Source organism: Gopherus evgoodei, chromosome 11, assembly GCF_007399415.2.
Source record: "Gopherus evgoodei ecotype Sinaloan lineage chromosome 11, rGopEvg1_v1.p, whole genome shotgun sequence".
NCBI classification, from domain to species: Eukaryota; Metazoa; Chordata; order Testudines; family Testudinidae; genus Gopherus; species Gopherus evgoodei.
The window spans coordinates 19,765,434-19,786,329 of record NC_044332.1 but is presented as its reverse complement, the minus strand read 5'-3'; the positions used below and the strand labels follow the sequence as shown (position 1 = coordinate 19,786,329).

Here is a 20,896-nt window from a genome sequence, read left to right as displayed (position 1 = left end):
CAAACACTAGATTTGTCAAGCAACTTTTTTCTTACTTTGCCCAAAAGTAAATTTCAATGATCAATGGAAATATTTTTCATTGGTTTGTGTGTATACAGGGAAATTGACATTTATCAACAAAAAACTAATCTGTCCAAGCCTACATACACACCATTATTAGACATGAAAACCTCGAAGTTAACTACGGCTGCAATGCAAATGAGTTGCTTATTTCATATCAGTTCCTTTATCTAAGGAGGTTGCTCCTTTGAAGTTAGAGACTTGAAGGATACCATATGGAGCAATCTCTCCATTCAGAAATATGTAGAATATACCTATGAAAACTTATGTTAAATTATGATCCTAAAGTACATCTGATATATCTAATTATATAAATCTTTCAAATAATTCATACTTACATTATCCAAATATTAAAATACTGTATTACTGTAAACAGATACGTTTACATGTTCTTTACCCTGTCCTATAGACAGTACATAATTATTAACAGTTTGGTGAAAATTTCACAATTCTTCCCCCCAAAAAATCTTCTTAAGAAATTTCAGAACTTACTCTTTAACTTGCTATTCTTCGCTTTCTATTACAAAGTAGATTTAATCTATATCTAAAGCCTGTTTGAAGTTTCATAGACAACATCCTCTTAAGACTCTCTTTATAGATGATTCACCCCAGTACATGGAAAATGTGTCTCTCTCAGAAACAGCAGAACATTTTGCTACATTTCTTATGAAGTCATCTACATTGTAAATGGATGAGGTCCCCACTAAACTTTTCCCTTTAAAATACAGTCAGTGCTACTGCATTCAAATCTACAGAAATATACTGCAATGACAACATAAGGCTATTGAAAATTACAAAGCAATTTTTTCAAATACACTATAAAAAAATCATAAAAGATGTTTAGGGCTACACTCTGCTCAACCATTCTGTAATCTTACTGCACAGTTTGCACGTGGTCTGTTACTTAGACAAATGGAAAACAGCAGTACAACAGAGCAAAAGATATTTACCAATGACAAAAATCACAAATATTGTAGACAAAAAAATCCTAACCACAAATTTTGCATGAATAAATAGTAAGAGTAAAGCCATTAATCAGATGTTTAAAAAAAATAAGGACTAAGTCAATATACAGACGCAAGAAAGAATGACCATCAAGAACAAAAAAAAACCAAATGACTAAACACAGACAATTTCCTACTTAGCATGGCAAGGAGAAAACCCATATAAGTTTTTCTGTATATTTTCATTCACAGAGTAATTGTTCTATACATGTGGATAACTTTGCTATAGCTAGAGCATTGTATGCCATTATCCAGTTGACTGATTAATTCCTTTTATATAGAAATTCATCTATTATTAGGATATCTACATTTGCTATGCTCTTGTCTAACTTATCTTCTAACAATGACATTAGCAAAAGGAAGAATCCTGAAAAACATCCATGTAAAACACTGGGTTATGAATAAATGTTTTTTCACCAGAAGTTTTTCCAAAGACTAACATGACTGATCAGGTTTTGGATTTTTTTTTTAAACTTTAATTTTTATGACTAAAGCAGAAAACCTACGTATTGAATCTAAATAATATGCTATTTTCACAAGATTCTCTTGGCTTATCAAGCCCTATTAAAATACATTATGAATACTAAATAGTTTGCCTAATTTAGCCAGCTGAGGGCATTGTTGTGCAATTTATGCTTTACAGATTCATCGTAAGAACTAGAAAGCTGTTTTACAATTCCATTTTTAAATCATATCTATTCTCAGAGACAAAAATGTAGAAAGGGGATGGGACCAGAAACAGTGACATCTGATAAGAAAAACCCACATTTTGGCACTCTTAAAAATTCCGAGTAAAGGTCACTATACTGAAATTTCAAATTATAATAGTATTTCCTATTCTTCAGACTCTTGTTTTTAAGATTCAAAATGACATAGTACTTTTGAAGGAAAAAAATATGTCTAATTTGAAAGAGATTAAAAAAATGTAAATAAGTTTAAATACATTAAATTCTGTAGACAGACTTGCCTATCAAACTGAGTTTTTATACTTTTACTCTATTGTTATAAATAAATACTGAGAAGACTTTAGTCCTGGTTCTGCCACTAGCCTGCTAAGTGACCATCATATGCTTAGCATCCCCATCTGTAAAACCAGAATAATGCCACTGACCTCCTTTGTAAAGCTCTTTGAGATCTATGGATGGAAAGCACTGTATAAGTGCGAGGTATCATTATAATAAATCCTAGCATGCATCTAGTGGAGAAATCTCATATTCCACCCTTCTCTTGGAATGGCTGAAGCTTTGCGAGTGGCAGTCAGGCTTAATACAGAGTTTTAACTAGAGTGTAAATAGCTTACTCAAACTAGTACATTTGGGAATTCATTGATAGAGGATAGGTAAGAATAAACTGTAAGGAAGTGTGCAAAAAGTTACAGGCTATGATATAGGCTTCACTACAGTCTCCACTGCTGAGGTGTTAATGTAGAAGGCTCAAATCACTGATGTGGTTTCTAATTACAAGGGGCCACAAGCGCACAAAAAGGAGACACACAGACAGACACGTCATAACTTACAGGAGTTAGCTCAGCCTCCTCTTCCGTGAAGTCAATGTGTCGTTTGGACTGCTTGATGGGATGTCCCACAGAAATATTATGCTGTGAAAATGAAGGAATGGGGGAGAAGTGGGAAAATGAAAGAAAAAGGAAGAAGAGGAAAAGGCACCATTTATTATCATGCAGGAAGAGCGGGAATGAGTGGTGATGTGAACCAGTAAAAGAAAGAGAAGTGAAAATAAACATATCAAGAAACATGCAACATCCCTGCTCCTGCCCTGTTGCGCAACAACTATCAAATTTTAAGGATAAGGATAGATGCTTATTTTCCCCTTCCACCTACAAAAAATACATAATTTGTTTGTGTATTACATTCTAGACTACTAGGAAAGAAAATAGTAACCAATGTCTGATGAGTATATTTGTTTACTTTCATGTAATATACACTTTTACCTCGATATAATTTGGATATAACATGGTAAAGCAGTGCACCGGGGGGAGGGGGGGAAGAGGGGAGCGCACTGCGGTACATCAAAGCAAGTTTGATATAACACAGTTTCACCTATAACACGGTAAGATTTTTTGGCTCCCAAGGACAGCGTTATATCGAGGTAGAGGTGTATGTTAGTACCCATTTTTCAGCTACACTGAAACTGATTAAGAAGAAACCAGACCCCAGATAATACACATTAGTAAATAGCTATGGGTTTCTGACCTAAGATTATATTCTTTCCTTTGCACCTTTTGTCCTACCTCCCCACAAATATCCTAACCTCCAAACACAGAAAATAATGCCACTTATAGCACTACATTTTCCTCCTTAACTACAAATCTAAACCTAACAATATATTAAACTAAAATGAAAGGCTGTTTTTGTTTTATTCATAACCAGGCACATGCAATCCTTATCCAACTGGGTAAAAATTAACCAATATCACGTGCAAGAATGAGACAGCAGCAACACAATAAATGAGCCTCCAATTGTCAACTGTCCCTTCAGTATGTCTCACTCCACAGGGTCGAGCTCCTCTATAACCCACAAAAAGCCCCAGTTTGCATTTCTGGAAGTTGTAACAGTATTTGATTTATTAAAGAAAACTACAGAAATTCCGTTCACATTTTACAATTCCACTGAATGCTGCTATGTTCCTAATTTTGGACAGCTGTTCCAAATGTGTTTTTTGGCCAAGTATGGCCAAACAAGTAATCTTGCTAATTTTACAAAGATGTTGTATCTCTAGTCCTCTCTCTTCTCCACTATGAATCTCTGTACTTTTTAAACATTTAATTATTTCAGTATCAGGAGGACAAGAAACTGGTTTACAAAACAGAAAAATTTTCTGTGACCATATATTATTTACAAGCTCCCACACTAATTCATCACAGCTTTTAGGGAGAGATTCTCATTGGGAGTTCGTGCTTTTGACAGAAAACGTTTTAGCAACATCACAGCATAACGCTGTCACAATCCCATTTTTCTCTCTCTCAGTTCAGATCCAGTTCCTTGGCAGAAATCTGCCTCCTCTTAAGTATGAGTTGTGCAGATTTTCTTGTGAGGTTATTCATCTAGAGGTTTTTAAACAGGGTTCTATTGATTTTTGAATTCCTGTTCAATTATTTTCTTACAGCTTGTCTTCACAGTGAGGTAACACACACTATGAGGGTGTGACTTCTAAGTCTGCTAACATGTTGCACATTACTTGATCCATTTAGACCTTGCTGGTGGGCACTAAAAGTTTTCTAGTGCTCTTTAATGTAGTGCTGTTTGAAACAGTATCAATTAATGCACAACAAAAAGCGCATCCCAGAGTGCACATGACTCCACTCTGTACATATGCCCTTAGTTTGTCCATATTAATGGTACAGTATATATTATGCATCTGTACCTATTGAATGTGTGTGGGGATAGGCTGGGGGTGGAGGTGGAAAGAGCTATTTATATGTTCCTACTGGAGTACATTGTTCCAAACCTGTCATCTTCATTAATGGACATCTGAGGAAGGGAAAGGGAAACTGATTTCTCTCATGGGGACATGTGAAGGAGTGAAGTGTTAAAAGGCTTAAAAAGATCACTTTACTAGGGACAGCTGTGGCATCAACAGTAAACACTGATTAGTCTATTGTCATCAGCATCTCTAATCAGAAAAAGCACATGCACATTTGGATCCAAACACTTCAAGGAGGTTCTAGTTCAGCTGACTGGCAAGTGTCTATACTCCTTCCACAGATCAGGAGAAAGCCCATCATTTGACCAGTTCAATGAAGGTTGAAGTATTGAGCTAAGCCTCTTAGAAGAATACACAGTTGGGCACTGGAACTTCTCGCGTATTTGAAGTCTCCAAAAGAACATAGAAGGGAGACAGAGAAAGAGAGCGAGCGAGCGCAGTCCTATTTAAATTTTGGCATGTGCTAAGACAGTACAGTGCTGAGGGTTATATAAGTATCTGGGTAGACAGACATCTTCATACCAATATGGGTCACCTGCAAGAGGTTGTTGGTAAGGCTTCTTAAGAAATAGATTCAGATAATAACTGGTCATAGTGAAAAATTTTAGGATTTTTTCCTATCATACACACAGTTTTCTCTTCTGTTTCAGTGGAATGAGTTCATGTTCTACTTTCAACCCATTTAAGTTTCTGGTAGACAGTGCAGTACTTAGCCAGTACTTTTAAGAATTAATGCTTTTTTTTCTCTCTCTCTTACTGCTCCTTGTGTTTGCTTTTTATAGCTTTAAGAAAAGAAAGTTAAAGTGGAAAGGAAACAGTCTACTATGTTTGCCTACAAAACACATTACTTTAAAATCAAAGAGGGATCGGGGAGACAACATTTAGCCCTAAAACTGAATGTACTTAAAATATGGCTGTAGTAGCAACACCATACATTTTAAAATTTTTATTCTACAAGTCAAATATCAAATTCCTTCATTATGGTCAATTTAACCAGCCAGCTGTGACAGATGAGACATTTTTTAATTTAACTGAAATGATGCAAAAACTCCATTAGCACAGTACATCCTAAAACTATGATTAGGGAATTGGTTCAGTACTGTCTCAGAGGGAAGAATGTCACCTATTGAATGGCCAAGAGCAGGTCCTCACATCAAGTAGGTCTTCCATGGAGGTTTCCAGTCTAAACACTGCCCCAGTCTAAGCTTTCCTAGCTTGTGTGATCTGAAGACATATCACAAAGTGTCATAGCTGCAGGCATGGAAAAGCAATAAAAATAACATGTTGATTTTAAATAACTTAACACCCAAGTTATATATTAACCGAGAAAACTATATTAACTGAAATGTCAAGATATTTCAGCAATTTAACTACCAAAACTATTCATTAAATGGCTGGAAGTGAGAAAGTGCATGTAGGCTTCCAGCATGGTTACCAAGGTTGATACTATTTTCACAAATGTTTGCAATGAACTACCTAAACAAATGATAACATTGATTTGCAAAGGGACTGGAGTTTTAGTTTTCTATTATCTTCCATCCAAAGTTCTTCAAATCCCTCCCCACAGTTCATGTCACTTCCCTTTCTTAAAAAAAACCCTCAGTAAAAACTTTTTTTCCAAAAAAAAAATTCTCCAAAAAAGACTTCTGTTACAGACTACCTTGTAGCTATAGTACATCATACAAAGAGAATGCTGTACTGGTCTTATACACAAACCACTTATTGGAGTAGCTAATGCAGATGAACATTGCAATGCGTAAACAAACAAGTTCCTAAAAATTACAAACTGATAAATTTATCTTTAAGATCTGGCAAGTTTTGATTTGTATTTCAGGAACATTTTAACAACTGGACTGCTGATACTTGTGCTGCCAAAAAAGCTGAAAACCAGATAGCGTTTCAGGATGATGGATTCACAGAATTTTTTTTTTTTTGGAAGTCAGAAATATCATCTGTGATGAACTGTTCAAAAAAAAAAGTGGGGAAGGGGCAGGAGAAGGAGCTGTGTTAACAAGCATGGCTAAGTCTCATATTTATTAATTCTTTTAATTTGCTAAATTTTACAGACTAACAAAAGGGTCATTGGAAGCAACCACAGCCTTCGTGGCATGTGGCCAACAGTTGGAATGCCTTAAAATAACTGACAAAGAACAAGTTTAATTTGAAACCTCAAAGTTGAAGTCCCAGTCCCTGAGTGGTGCAAGTCATGACTACACATAGCTGCTTATATCCTTGATATAACTGCACACAATTCAACTGCACACAATTCAAAGAACATAAGGAACAGAACATAGGCTCCCAAATACACATACAAAAGCCAATACTCCCCATGTTAAAAAGTGCTCAACCTAGAGATGAACTAGGCCAAACTTGCTTTAAGTTATCACAAGAATAAATTAATAGATTCATGGATTACAACGCCGGAAGGGACAAATGCAATCATTCAGTCTGACCTTCAGCACAACGCAAGCCATACAACTTCTCTGAATTAATTCCTGTTTGAACTAGAGCACATATTTTACAAGAAAACGCTAAAATATAATGAAATTCAATGATCCAGGTCTATTTTGGAAGAGAGAATTGCTTATTGTAGATGGTCCACAGTCAATTTTTGTCTTTTTATATATGAATATAGTTAAAAATATTAATATACAATATGCTAGTGGTCACCATATAAATATTTAGCAAGTTAACACAGAGATATGTGAGATCTCACACCTGTACACTAGTCTAAGGGCTGGGAAGCTTTAGTTATACAGTGTCAGATACTACAGGTGTTAATTTAATGATGGCTGTCAAACAAACCCACAAAAGAACTAAGATACAGTTGCTGAGGGAGTCAAACTTTGAATTTCATTTCTTATGTTTATTTAATTAACATTATCATTATCTTACAGTGTAGTTTTACACTGAATCTGTTTTTTTGGGCCGTTAAATTTAACATCTCATATAGTCTGATTTAAGTTTTGAAATGTGCCTCAAAAGCTCCATTATCTTTCCATCAAAGATGTACTAACTATGCTGAGTGAATTCTGGTGCAATGCCTATAATTATTTTCAAATATGTATACAGAGGTTCCTTCTCTGTCCTGATCTGTACATCTTACACCTTGTAGATAAGTTTAAATTAGGGTTGTCGCACTATTAAAATGATTAATCATGCTGTTAAGCAATAATAGAAAACTATTTACATATTCTGGATGTTTTCTACATTTTCAAATACATTGATTTCAATTACAACATAGAATACAAATTGTACAGTGCTCACTTTATATTTTTGATTACAAATATTTGCACTGTAAAAAACAAAAGAAATAGTATTTTTCAATTCACCTATTGTAAGTACTGTAGTGCAATCTCTTTATCATGAAAGTTGAACTTACAAATGTAGAATTACGTACAAAAAACCGTGCATTCAAAAATAAAAATGTAAAACTTTAGCACCGTCAAGTTCACTTAGTCCTACTTCTTATTCAGCCAGTCAGGCAAACAAGTTTGTTTACATTTGCAGAAGATAATGCTGCCTGCTTCTGGTTTACAATGTCATCTGAAAGTGAGAAAAGGCATTTGCATGGCACTGTTGTAGCTGGCATCGCAAGATATTTATGTGCCAGAGGGGCTAAAGATTCATATGTCCCTTCATGCTTTAACCACCATTCCAGAGGACATGCGTCCATGCTGATGATGGGTTTTGCTTGATAACAATCCAAAGCAGTGCGGACCGACACGTGTTCATTTTCATCATCATGAGTCAGATGCCACCAGCAGAAGGCTGATTTTCTTTTTTGGTGGTTCGGGTTCTGTAGTTTCCGCATGCTCTGTCCCGATCAGATTTTGGAAGGCACTTCAGATTCTTAAATCTTGTGTCGAGTTCTGTAGCTATCTTTAGAATCCTCACATTGGTATCTTCTTTGCATTTTGTCAAATCTGCACTGAAAGTGTTCTTAAAATGAACCACGTGCTATAACATGAAATATATCGCAGAATGCAGGTAAAGCAGAGCAGGGGACACACAATTCCCCCCCAAGGAGTTCAGTTACAAATGTAATTAACACTTTTTTTTTTTAAACAAGCGTCATAATCATGGAAGCATTTCCTCTGGAATGGTGGCCAAAGCACAAAGGGGCAAACAAATGTTTATCATATTTGGCACGTAAATACCTTGCAATGACAACTACAAAGAAAGAACTTTGCCAGCAGATTGAGGGATTGGTGAGGCCAAACCTGGAGCACTGTGTCCAGTTTTGGGCCCCCCACTATGGAAAGGATGTGTACAAACTGGAGAGAGTCTAGCGGAGGTCAACGAAAATGATTAGGGAGCTGGGGCACATGATTTATGAGGAGAGGCTGAGAGAACTGGGCTTATTTAGTCTGCAGAAAAGAGAAGTCGGAAGGATTTGATAGCAGTCTTCAGCTACCTGAAGGTGGATTCCAAAGAGAATGGAGCTAGGCTGTTCTCAGTGGTGGCAGATGACAGAACAAGAAGCAATGGTCTCAAGCGGCAGTGGAGGTCTAGGTTGGATATTAGGAAAAACTATTGTACTAGGAGGGCAGTGAAGCACTGGAATGGGTTACCTAGGGAGGTGGTGGAATCTCCAGCCTTAGAGGTTTTTAAGGCCCAGTTTGACAAAGCCCTGGCTGGGATGATTTAGTTGGGGTTGGTCCTACTTTGAGCAGGGGGTTGGACTAGATGACCTCGTGAGGTCTCTTCCAACCCTAATCTTCTATGATTCCAAAAAGAGGGCAGTATTATCTCCTGTAAATGAAAACAAACTTGTTTGTCTTAGCGACTGGCTGAAGGACTAAGCTGACTTGTAGACCCTGAAGTTTTACATCATTTTGTTTTTGTATTCTTTTTTATTTCAATTACAACATAGGATACAATATATATATGGATATGTAGAAAAACATCCACAATATTTAATACATTTCAATAGGTATTCTATTGTTTGACAGTGCAATTAAAACTGCGATTAATAGTGATGAATTTTTTAAATCGTGATTTTTTTTGTTAATCACACGAGTTAACTCTGATTGGCACCCCTAGTATTTTTCAACATTTTTACAGTGCAAATATTTGTAATAAATAATAAAAAGTGAGCACTGTACACTTTGTATTCTGTGTTGTAATCGAATCAATATATTTGAAAATGCAGAAAAACATCCACAAGTATTTAATAAATTTCAATGGGTATTCTATTGTTTAACAGTGTGACTAATCATGATTAATGACAGCCCTTGTTCATATTTAAACAAGTACAAAATCAAATTCAGTTAACTGGAACTACTTATTGCTAAGTGATGTATTATCATGGTATGGAAGCCAGAGTCTCCTGCAGTCACACAAACTGAATTACAGATTTTAAGAACTATCACATTAGGAAAAAATGCAGTACTATGCCAGAATCCAAATGGCAGACTTCAAAATTATCTGCAACCCCTTGAGTATACACAGTACCCTAACAATGACCGCCCATGAATGAATCTTTTCACCAAACGTCAGATACAAAAACTAGCTCGGTGGGCATAACTGATGTTCTGCTCCATCCCCCATCTCACCCCCATTATCGCCATCCCTCTACTGCTGCCCTATAAAGAGCTCTGTGCAAGAAATTCTCTAGGGGACAGAATTAGTCAAATCATGATCTACTTTCCTTCTCTTTATTAATACTATTATTAAATTAGAAGCGTTACCTGTAAATTAAGTTTTTGCATCTCAGAAAGTTCAGGATAAATCTTTTGGGTCAGTTACTCATTATGTAAGTAAAAGGGAGAAGTACCAATCAAACTGCAATATCATCTGAGCTGCAAGTATTAACCAAGTAATGATTTGTGAAATAATTTACGGAAAACCAAACTGCTTCATTGCAAACGTTTCACCAAGGCTTTCCTTCTCTCTACCCAAGAAGTGGTTACAACCCATAGGGAACCTATGGGCAAACAATTTCCCATTACTCCCAAGTCAAGGTACCTTTAGAGGCCTTCCCTTTCCCTAGGCCTCTAAAGTGAATAACTGAACACTCTAATTTCTTTCCAGACAGAATTTCAGATCAACCTTGTATACATCTAAAAAACAATGGGTGTTTTCATTTAGTGTTACTCGGGTGTTGTCATTCTTCTCTCATTCCAATAAAACCTGGGGAAGGGGAAAAAAGACAATTCCGTAAAACCACTCTGCTGCTGAACAAGACAAAAAAAGGATGTCAAAAGGGCAGAGCTGCCAAGCCATTGACCCTTCTTATAGAAACTACGGTAGCAAAGAAAAAGATTTCAAATGTTGGCAGCCTTAGGGACATAGAAGGTCAAAAGAGAGACAAGGCAGAGTAAACGACTAAACTCAAGGTTCTACGTTAAGGACAACTTGCCTAACAAAGGATTTGGTAAGGAGGGCCTACTTAGGGACTTTGTCCACGGAGAATATTAAGGGCAAAAATTTTGCTTCCAGATCCACTCAATTCTCTCAATGATTCATCATTTTCAGTATAGGCAAGAGCTTAGAATACAGCCCCAGCAGAGAGAGAGATTTAGGTAGCAGGGTCTTTGAAGAAAATCTTAAATTTAAGTAATGGAACAGGAAATAACTTCTTTGTGCAGATACCAGGAGAGAAACCTTTTCCAAATCCTACAGGAGATACCTTTCCCTTTTAGTTCAACTAGTTAGGACAGGCAGTACAGTAGTGGTTGTCTAAAACTGTCCTTTCTATCAAGGAATCTCTGAAAGCTGTGTGCTCCAGCCTTTTCTCTCAAGTGCAACTGGACAGAAGGACAGGATTTGGGGGTTTGTTTCTTTCTTTTCTCCAGAAAACTGTCCCCACCTGGTTTGTAATGGAAGAAGTTCCAAAGTTTTGCTTGGGTGTGTAACAGGGCCAGATGGGAGAGAAGTAGTGTAGGATTCCCATGACTAGCCAAAAAGGCACTGAAATTTGATGAACCCTCTAAGGGTTCATCATCTGAGGTCTTCTGACAACCCACACTGTAATGGCTACAAGCTCGATTCCGCCGTGTCCAGACATATAGCCAGAGTAATCTCTTCATTAAGAGAAGCTAAGATGGCCTGAGTCATGAAGATAAATGTTAAACCACACAGGACATACGCCTTTTGGAAGGACAGAGGCAGTTCTTTAGGAAATCGCCAGGAACTCTCCCAGCCTTCACTGGATAGTGAGCCACCAAATGAAAAGTTTTGCAGGAGTTCTGCACATTTCTTTTCTGAGGGGAATCCTGCCTTTCTTTTTCAGTTGTGAGGATGGATTTAATCAAGCACAGGCTACTGTGGAGTTTATTTTTGGAGTGCTTAGGTATCGTGCATAGGAACATGTGAGAGTAGATGAATGGAGAACCGCATCTGGGTTTTTCTCCCTCAACAAATCAAGAGAAGTTCCCCTGAGCTAAAGAATTTAGTTCTAAATAGTTAATTAAATGATTTTTCAGAAATAAGGCAAGCTCTCTAACAGAGGAGTCAGGCACTTCCTCGGGGTAGTGAGATAAAACAGACAAAAAACGTAGTAAAACAAAGCATTCTCATTAAACAGACTGGATGTAGCTGCTACTACCCCAAAGAAAGGAAATAGGATTTGGCTCACAGACTCATATCAAATGACTAACAGACCCTTGTTACCTTCCTCAAAGAGAGCATTCTTATCAACTTATCCGGGCAGAGAAACAATAGACATATTCTTTTGAGAAGGAATCAGTCTCCTCATGTTAAAAAGGGGAATGGTTTACAATGCCAGTTCATACTCACATCTATGACAGCTTTCAGGTTTCTCAGACTTGCAATCAATGGTTCAGAGTTGTGAAAGCAGTACAAACCAACCCAGTAATCATGGATTAGAGTAATCTGTCACATGCACTTATGCACACAAAAAAGGAACTTCCTCCCCACCTCCTCTTCTATCTACCTTTTGATTTATTGAGATTAACCCCTTTTTTCTTAAAAAAAAAAAAGGTCATCAAGGAGCAATAGACTGCTTATTTCTCACTCCATAGCAAGAACTAGAAAATCCAGGAAAGAGAGAATGCAGGATTATGTCTTCTTTGCCAAAACTTTTCGAGCAACCTGACTGATGCTTCAGCATATCATTTGCAAGGTCAGACTGACTGAGACAAGAGTCTCAAACTGATGAATCAGCTGCAGAAAATACATTGCACTAAAAAAGTTAACATACAAATCTTGGATCTAAGCTTTTCCTATACTATGAGCATCTACCAAAAAAACCTCAATTTACGTAACACCTTTGTCTACTTAGACTGAATTTGATCCACAGGTGCTATTTACACAGAGCTACACATGCAGAAACACACACAGGAAGGAACAGAACAATTTACACATTTTAACCTCCTATTTCAGTGCTTTTGTGGCCAATCATGGGATAACTTACTGTGCACAAAGCAATGCCATGTATTAAGTTGATGAATTTTTAAAGTGTTTTGGGGAAAAAAAGGAAAAAATCTTCAATGAAGATGAAGATAAAAATTCAGTATGTTTAAAACATTATTTGAAGGTCTGAAACATCAGACTACAAAAAATATTTATTGGATTAATAAATTAACTATTTCATGAGTCAGACTGACAGGGTTTTCTTGGTTTATTTTTAATGATAGGCTCAAAGATTCAGTATATTATTGGGGCCTGTTTCACTGAAAAAGCTGACAAACTCTGCACATATACACTTCTGAAGCTTCACTCAGGTACAAGGCAGCCAGGAGAGAACAGGCAATGATAAGTGCACTCACTATAAAAGACGGTTACTCACCTTTGTAACTGTTGGTCTTCGAGATGTGTTGCTCATATACATTCCAGTTAGGTGTGCGTGCGCCGTGTGCACATTCGGAGATTTTTACCCTAGCAACACTCGGTGGACCGGCAGGGCACCCCTTGGAGTGGCGCTGCTATGGTGCCGGATATATACCCCTGCCGGCCCCTCCGCTCCTCAGTTCCTTCTTGCCGGCTACTCCGACAGTGGGGAAGGAGGGCGGGTTTGGAATGGATATGAGCAACACGTCTCGAAGAACAACAGTTAAAAGGTGAGTAACCGTCTTTTCTTCTTCGAGTGCTTGCTCATATCCATTCCAGTTAGGCGATTCCCAAGCCTTACCGAGGCGGTGGGGTCGAAGTGAGACGTTGCGGAATGTAAGACCACTGAGCCAAAGGCGGCATCGGCTCTAGACTGCTCGACCAGTGCATAGTGGGATGCAAAAGTATGGATGGAAGACCAGGTGGCTGCGCGACATATTTCCTGGATGGGAACATGGGCCAGGAAAGCGGCAGACGAGGCTTGAGCCCGAGTAGAGTGGGCGGTGAGATGGCCAGTCGGAACGTGGGCCAAGTAGTAGCATGTCCGGATACAGGATGTCACCCAGGATGAGAGCCTCTGGGAAGAGAGAGGCATGTCTTTCATGCGCTACGCGACTGCTACAAATAACTGAGGCGAGCGTCTGAAAGGTTTGGTCCTCTGGATGTAAAAGGCGAGGGCCCGGCAGACATCCAGGGTATGTAGCTGTTGTTCCCGGCACGATGCGTGCGGCTTCAGGAAGAAGACTAGTAGAAAAATGTCTTGATTGATGTGAAAGGCAGAGACCACCTTGGGAAGGAAAGCCAGGTGCGGTCACAGCTGTACATTGTCCTTGTGGAATATCGTATACGGGGGATCTACCATCAAAGCACGAAGCTCCGATACTCGTCTGGCCAAGGTGATAGCGACGAGGAAGGCTGTCTTCCAGGATAGGTACAGCAGCGAGCATGTGGCTAATGGCTCAAAGGGAGGACCCGTGAGCCTAGCTAATACAAGGTTGAGATCCCAGGTAGGGGAAGGGCGCTTAACCTGAGGGTAGAGCCGCTCCAAGCCCTTAAGGAATCTGGAAACTATAGGGTGAGAGAAGGTCGAACTGCCAGATTCCCCAGGATGGAAGGTGGAAATAGCGGCCAGATGCACCCTTATCGAAGAGAGCGCCAGGCCCTGCTCCTTGAGGTACCATAAGTAGTCCAAGATAATGAGGACCGATACGCCTTCGGGAATAAAGTTATGCTGGGCGCACCAGTGGGAGAAGCACTTCCATTGGCAAGATATGTCACCTGCATGGAAGGCTTTCTGCTTCCCAGTAAGACCTGTTGCACTGGGGTGGAACAGAGCAATTCGAATTGGTTTAACCAGACAGCAGCCATTCTGTCAGGTGGAGGGACTGCAGGTCCGGGTGGTGAAGTCTGCCGAAGTCCTGTGTTATGAGGTCTGGGCAGAGTGGCAGAGGTATTGGGTCCGCTAGAGATAGGTCGAGCAGCATGGTGTACCAGTGCTGCCTCGGCCAGCCGGAGCGATCAGGATCAGCTGGGCCCTGTCCCTGCGGAGCTTGAGCAGAACTCTGTGGACTAGGGGAAAGGGTGGAAAGGCATAAAGTAGACGACCTTCCCAGGGAATTAGGAACGCGTCCGAGAGGGAGCCTGGGAAGCGACCCTGCAGGGAGCAGAACACCTGGCATTTCCTGTTCTCTCGGGAGACAAAGAGGTCTATCTGGGGAAAGCCCTACTTCCGGAATACTGAAAGGAGGCTGTCCGGACGGATAGTCCACTCGTGGGACAGGAAGGACCTGCTCAGGTGATCCGCGAGAGAGTTCCAGACTCCCGGTAGAAAGGAGGCTACCAGGTCTATTGAGTGGGCTGGGCTATGCAGAAGTCCCACAGTTGCATCACCTCTTGACAAAGGGGGGAGGATTGCATCCCTCCCTGCTTGTTTATGTAATACATGGCTGTTGTGTTGTCTGTGAACACTGCAACACAACGGCCCTGTAGGTGATGCTGGAAGGTCTGGCACGCCAGTTGGACCACTCTCAGTTCACGAACATTGATGTGAAGAGCCAGCTCCTGAAAGGATCAAAGGCCTTGGGTGTGAAGGTGTCCTAAGTGAGAGCCCCAGCCGAGAGAGGAAGCGTCTGTTGTCAGGGACACAGAGGGCTGCTACGGATGGAACGGACGACCAGCACACACCAGGGAGGGCGTCAGCCACCAGTCGAGGGAGCCCAGAACACGTGGTGGAACCGTGATTATCATGTCTATGGCATCCCTGCGTGGACGATAGACTGAGGCAAGCCAAGTCTGAAGAGGACGCATGCGCAGTCTCGCGTGCTTCGTAACGAAGGTGAGTGCAGCCATGTGACCGAGGAGGCCGAGGCAGGTGCGGACAGAGGTCGTTGTATAAGGGAGACTATAGCCTGAAACCGTGGTGGGGAAGCTGGTCGTTGCAAGATTGGAGTCCAGCATGGCCCCTATGAATTCTATCCTCTGCGTAGGTAGCAGAATGGATTTGTCCAGATTGATTATCAGGCCTAGACAGGTGAATAGGGCCTTGATGACGTTTACATGAGTGGTGACCTGAGCCTCGGAGGTCCCTCGAATAAGCCAGTCGTCTAGGTATGGGAAGACATGTATTCGAGGACGGCGGAGGGAGGCGGCGACTACTGCCACACACTTCATGAATACCCAAGGGGCCGAGGAGAGGCCAAAGGGAAGGACCGCAAATTGGTAATGTTGACGATTCACCACAAAGCGTAGGTACCGTCTGTGCGGAGGGTAAATCGCGATGTGGAAATACGCGTCCTTCATGTCGAGAAGAGCATACCAATCTCCGGGATCCAGGGAAGGGATGATGGTTCCCAGGGATACCATGCGGAATTTGAACTTTCTCATGAATTTGTTCAGTCCTCGCAGGTCCAGGATAGGCTGGAGGCCCCCTTTTGCCTTGGGAATTAAGAAATATCTGGAATAGAACCCCTTGCCCCTTAATTCCTCCAGAACCTCCTCTATAGCTCCCATCGCAAAGAGCCTCGAAACCTCCTGCCGAAGAAGTTGCTCGTGAGAGGGGTCCATGAAGAGGGACGAGGAGGGAGGGTGGGAAGGTGGGGTTGAAACAAACTGAAGACGGTAGCCACACTCCACCGTGCGGAGGACCCAACGGTCCAAAGTCAGCTGGGACCACACAGAGAGGAATGCGGCAAGGCAGTTGGCGAACTGAAAAGGATCCTGGGAGGTCATTGGTACAGTGCTCTCGGGCGCACCCTCAAAAGTTGGGCTTCGGTCCCGCCGGTGGCTTGGTTGGACCGGAATTGTTACCCCTCTGAGGTCCAGACTGTCGTCTGCGAGAGGTACGACCTCGCCTTCTGGTGAAGTCTTGCCTTGGGTGAGGCGGGGGGTAGGTGCACTGAGGTTGTGACTGGAAAGATCGTCTTTGAGTCTGCGACGTATGCATTCCCAGCGAACGCATAATTACGTGATTGTCCTTCAGACTCTGTAGCCGAGGGTCCGTCTTCTGGAAGAAGAGGCCCTGGTCATCAAAAGGTAGGCCCTGTATAGTGTACTGAAGTTCAGGTGGCAGGCCTGACACCTGCAGCCACGATATAAGCTGCATGGCAATTCCAGAGGCAACGGTTCTAGCTGCAGAACCGGCGGCATCCAGCGAGGCCTGGAGGGAGGTCCGCGCAACTTTCTTCCCTTCCTCCAGGAGAGCTGTGAATTCCTGGCGGGAGTCCTGCGGGACAAGCTCTGCAAACTTCCCTATTGCCTCCCAGGTGTTGTAGCTGTACCTACTCAGGAGGGCTTGCTGGTTCGCCACCCTGAGTTGGAGGCCTCCCGCAGAATAGATCTTTCTCCCCAACAAATCCATTCGCCTGGCCTCCCTTGATTTAGGAGCAGGGGCTTGCTGGCCATGGCGCTCCCGTTCATTGATGGATTGAACAGCCAATGAACAAGGAGGGGGATGGATGTATATACAGGTACTCGTACCCTTTGGAGGGTACCATGTATTTACGTTCAACCCCTCTGGCTGTGGGCAGTACGGATGCCGGGGATTGCCAGATGGTATCCACTCTAGCCTGGATCGAGTGGATGAAGGGGAGAGCCACCCTGGTTGGAGCCTCCGCTGACAGTATACTGACAACTGGATCGTCCACCTCAGGAACTTCCTCTACGGGCAAGTTGATACTGAAGGCGATGCGGCGCAGAAGGTCCTGGTGTGACCTGAGGTTGATTGGGGGCGGTCCAGATGTAGACGTCCCCGCCACCGCTTCATCCGGGGAAGAAGAGGATGAAACCCCTGTCATAAACAGATAGTTAAAGGTTAACATCTCTTTTACCTGTAAAGGGTTAACAAACAGGGAACCAAACACATGACCAGGAGACCAATCAGGAGACAAGATACTTTCAAATCTCGGTGGAGGGAAGCCTTTGTTTGTGGTTTTTGTTTTGTTCTCTCTGTGTCCTGGAAGGGACTGGACATGAAGCCAGGTTTCTTGCCAATCTCCCTGCTACAGTCTTTTATAGTGAGTAATTTAGTAAGAAAGGTGGTTATAGTCTTTTGATTGTTTCTGTATTTCCAAATGTGTAGTTTGCTGGAAGTATTTTAAATTGCATTTTGCTGGGGGGGAGGCTTCTTTCTAGTTTCTATAAGCTGACAGACCCTGTAACTTTTTACCATCTAAATTGCAGAGATAAACTTTTACCTTTTTTCTTTTTATTAAAAGCTTTGCTTTAAGACCTGCCTGATTTTTTTCTCCTAGTTAAGGCTCAAAGGAACTGAGTCTGTACACCAGGGAATTGGTGGGGAGAAGGGAAAGAGAGCAGGGGGAAGAAGGGAAAAGTGAATTTCCTCTTTGTTTTAGATTCACGGAGTTTGAATCTGGATTGCCTCTGGGTGAAGGGAAAAAAGAAGGGGGGAAGGTATCATTCCTCTCTGTGTGGTGATTCAAAGAGTTGAATCATGGTGATCTCCTAGTGTACCCAGGGTGGGAAAGAGCTGGGAGGAAGAAAAGAGGGGGAAGGGAAATGGTTTATTCCCCTTTGTTGTGAGACTCAAGGAATTTGGGTCTTGGGGTCCCCAGGGATGGTTTTGGGGGAGACTAGAGTCTATCAGGCGCTCTACTCTAAGTCCTGATTGGTGGCAGCACAACAGGATCTAAGCTGGTAATTAAGCTTAGGGGAATTCATGCTAGTACCCACATTTTGGACCCTAAGGTTCAGATTTGAGAATGATATTATGACAACCTCGGGGACAAGCGGGTCTTGGATCGATTCCTGGTCTTGGGGGATGTCCTGAGGCGGCGGATTTTGTGGGTCTGGTACGTGGGCTGGAGATTCCTCCGTACCCGCTGGGGGAGATCTGCTCACCGTGGTTTCTGGCACCCGATGCTCAGAAGAACCGGAGCGCGGAGGTTTATGTGGATCACCTTGGGTTTGATGGTAGGCCCAAGGTGTCCAAAAAGGCCACTGATGAGGTCGCTGGTGGTTATCCGAATCCCCATATCATGCAGTGTCTACATGGGAGGAGACCGACAGATGACGAGAAGGCCACAGGGGGGCGGAGACCGTTTGATATGGGTCTCTGTGTCCACTCGAACCGTCCCTACACGGTGCCAGAGAACGGTACCAAGAGTCGTGACTGTGTCGGGAGTGGGACAGGGACTGCGACCAGCACGGTGCCGGGAGGTCGACCAGTGCCTGGAATCACCCTGCCGAGAGTGGCTGCGAGAGGTACGGTGCCACGAGCGGTGCCGAGATCTGGAGCGGTGCCAATAGTATCTGGACGGCGACCGGTACCTCGAACGGTGCCGCGAGTACGACCGGTACCTCAATGGGGAACGGTACTGGGACTGTGAGCGGCCGCGGGACCGGGATTGATGACGGGACCAGGAGTGCCTGTGGGACCTGGATCGGGACTGGCGGCATTCCACGGTACCGGGCGAAGAAGGTCTCATGAGGGGCGGCTTGCCTATTGACTGAGGTACCCGCACCGGCGGTGCCGGGGGTTGAGGGAGCTCAGGCTCCATCAAGGCAATCAAGTCCCGTGCCGTGGAGAACATCTTCGGAGTAGAGGGCATGATAAGCTCAACCATGGCACGTGCCGGGGAGCTGTTAAGCACCGGACTCGACGGTTCTTGCGAGGCCGGAATCAACAGTGCGGAGGACGTCGGTGCCGCAGCAGTTGACGGTGCCGGGCGGTCCGACTTGACTGCGGTATAGATATAGCAGCCGCAGGAGGTTTGTGCTTCTTGCTCCGTGGTGAGAGCGAACAGTGTCGGGTAGGAGCTTGGGCCAGTGATGGTTGGTGTTGAGGCGCCTTCACTGCTGGCATGCGCTCCAGTGCCGAAGAGGCACTTGTTCCCGGTGCCGCTGGCGGTGCTGAAGACTGGGGAGTCAACGCTGCCTCCATCAGGAGTTGTTTTAGGTGAATGTCCCGCTCTTTTTTAGTCCAGGGCTTGAACACCTTACAGATGCAGCACTTGTCCGTAAGATGGGACTCACCCAAGCACTTAAGACAGGAGTCGTGAGGGTCTCCTGTGGGCATCGGCCTATGACAGGCCGAGCACGGTTTGAAGCCCGGTGAACCGGGCATGGGCCCCGGTACCGGGAGAGGGGAAGGGGCTAATCCCCGATCCCTCTTAACTATCTACAATAACTATTACAGAACTAATAACTAAACGCTAACTATACTTGAAGAAATCGAACTATATACACAATTACAATAGAAATGAGAGAATCACTAGGGAGGTGGAGATCAGCTAAGCTGCGCTCCACTGTTCCAACGATCGACACGGGCGGTAAGAAGGAACTGAGGAGCGGAGGGGCCGGCAGGGGTATATACCTGGCACCATAGCGGCGCCACTCCAGGGGGCGCCCTGCCAGCCTACCGAGTGTTGCTAGGGTAAAAATCTCCAACGAACATGCACGTGGCGCGCGCACACCTAACTGGAATGGATATGAGCAAGCACTCGAAGAAGAACTTCCATGGATAGGGAAACGTCTTCCCAAAGTTTCACCTTTACTCAGGATGGGATTAGGTTTCTATCCCTCTCCAAAGGTCCAAAACTAACCTAAACCAAATCCCTCTAAAGAAATATAGAGCAAACTAAATGCAAGAACAGTAATACACCAAATAAATGATAGTAGAAGACTGGCTACAACTCCCAGGTCTGCCTCAATTGGTTTTCAAACAGTTAGAAGAGCACTTAAGTGACAACTACAGTTCAGGCTACAAGAAAGACATCTTGATTTTTTTTGTTTAACCCACACAGGCATATCTCTAATTAAGGGGACACTGATGGGAGTATCAATTATATAAATAAAATCAATATGAGCTATTCATTTTATGTAAATACACGGCTACCTCAATAGAATGCGACCCGATATAACATGGTAAAGCAGTGCTGGGGGTAGGGAGGCTGCGCACTCTGGTGGATCAAAGCAAGTTCGATATAACGCAGTTTCACCTATAACTAAGATTTTTTGGCTCCCAAGGACAGTGTTATATCGAGGTTGAGGTGTATTAAGCACAAACATGGCCTTGAGAAGTTCATGATCTTCAGCCTTAACAATAGATAAACTTATTTCTGCCTCATATTTATAGTTGG

At 42.6% G+C, this 20,896-nt stretch overlaps 1 protein-coding gene across 4 annotated transcripts in view; it reads right to left on the bottom strand.

The window, feature by feature from the left end:
* The window catches only part of RAPH1 (Ras association (RalGDS/AF-6) and pleckstrin homology domains 1), a 165,114-nt gene that overhangs the window by 58,324 nt on the left and 85,894 nt on the right, over window positions 1–20,896 (bottom strand). For 2 of the 4 annotated variants that reach the window (XM_030580421.1, XM_030580422.1), the window contains exon 5: window positions 2,581–2,661. The exons of the other annotated variants lie outside the window; for them this stretch is intronic. In XM_030580421.1, coding sequence (XP_030436281.1) covers window positions 2,581–2,661 — 81 coding nt within the window. The remainder of the gene's footprint in view (window positions 1–2,580; window positions 2,662–20,896) is intronic. 4 annotated transcript variants of the gene reach the window in all.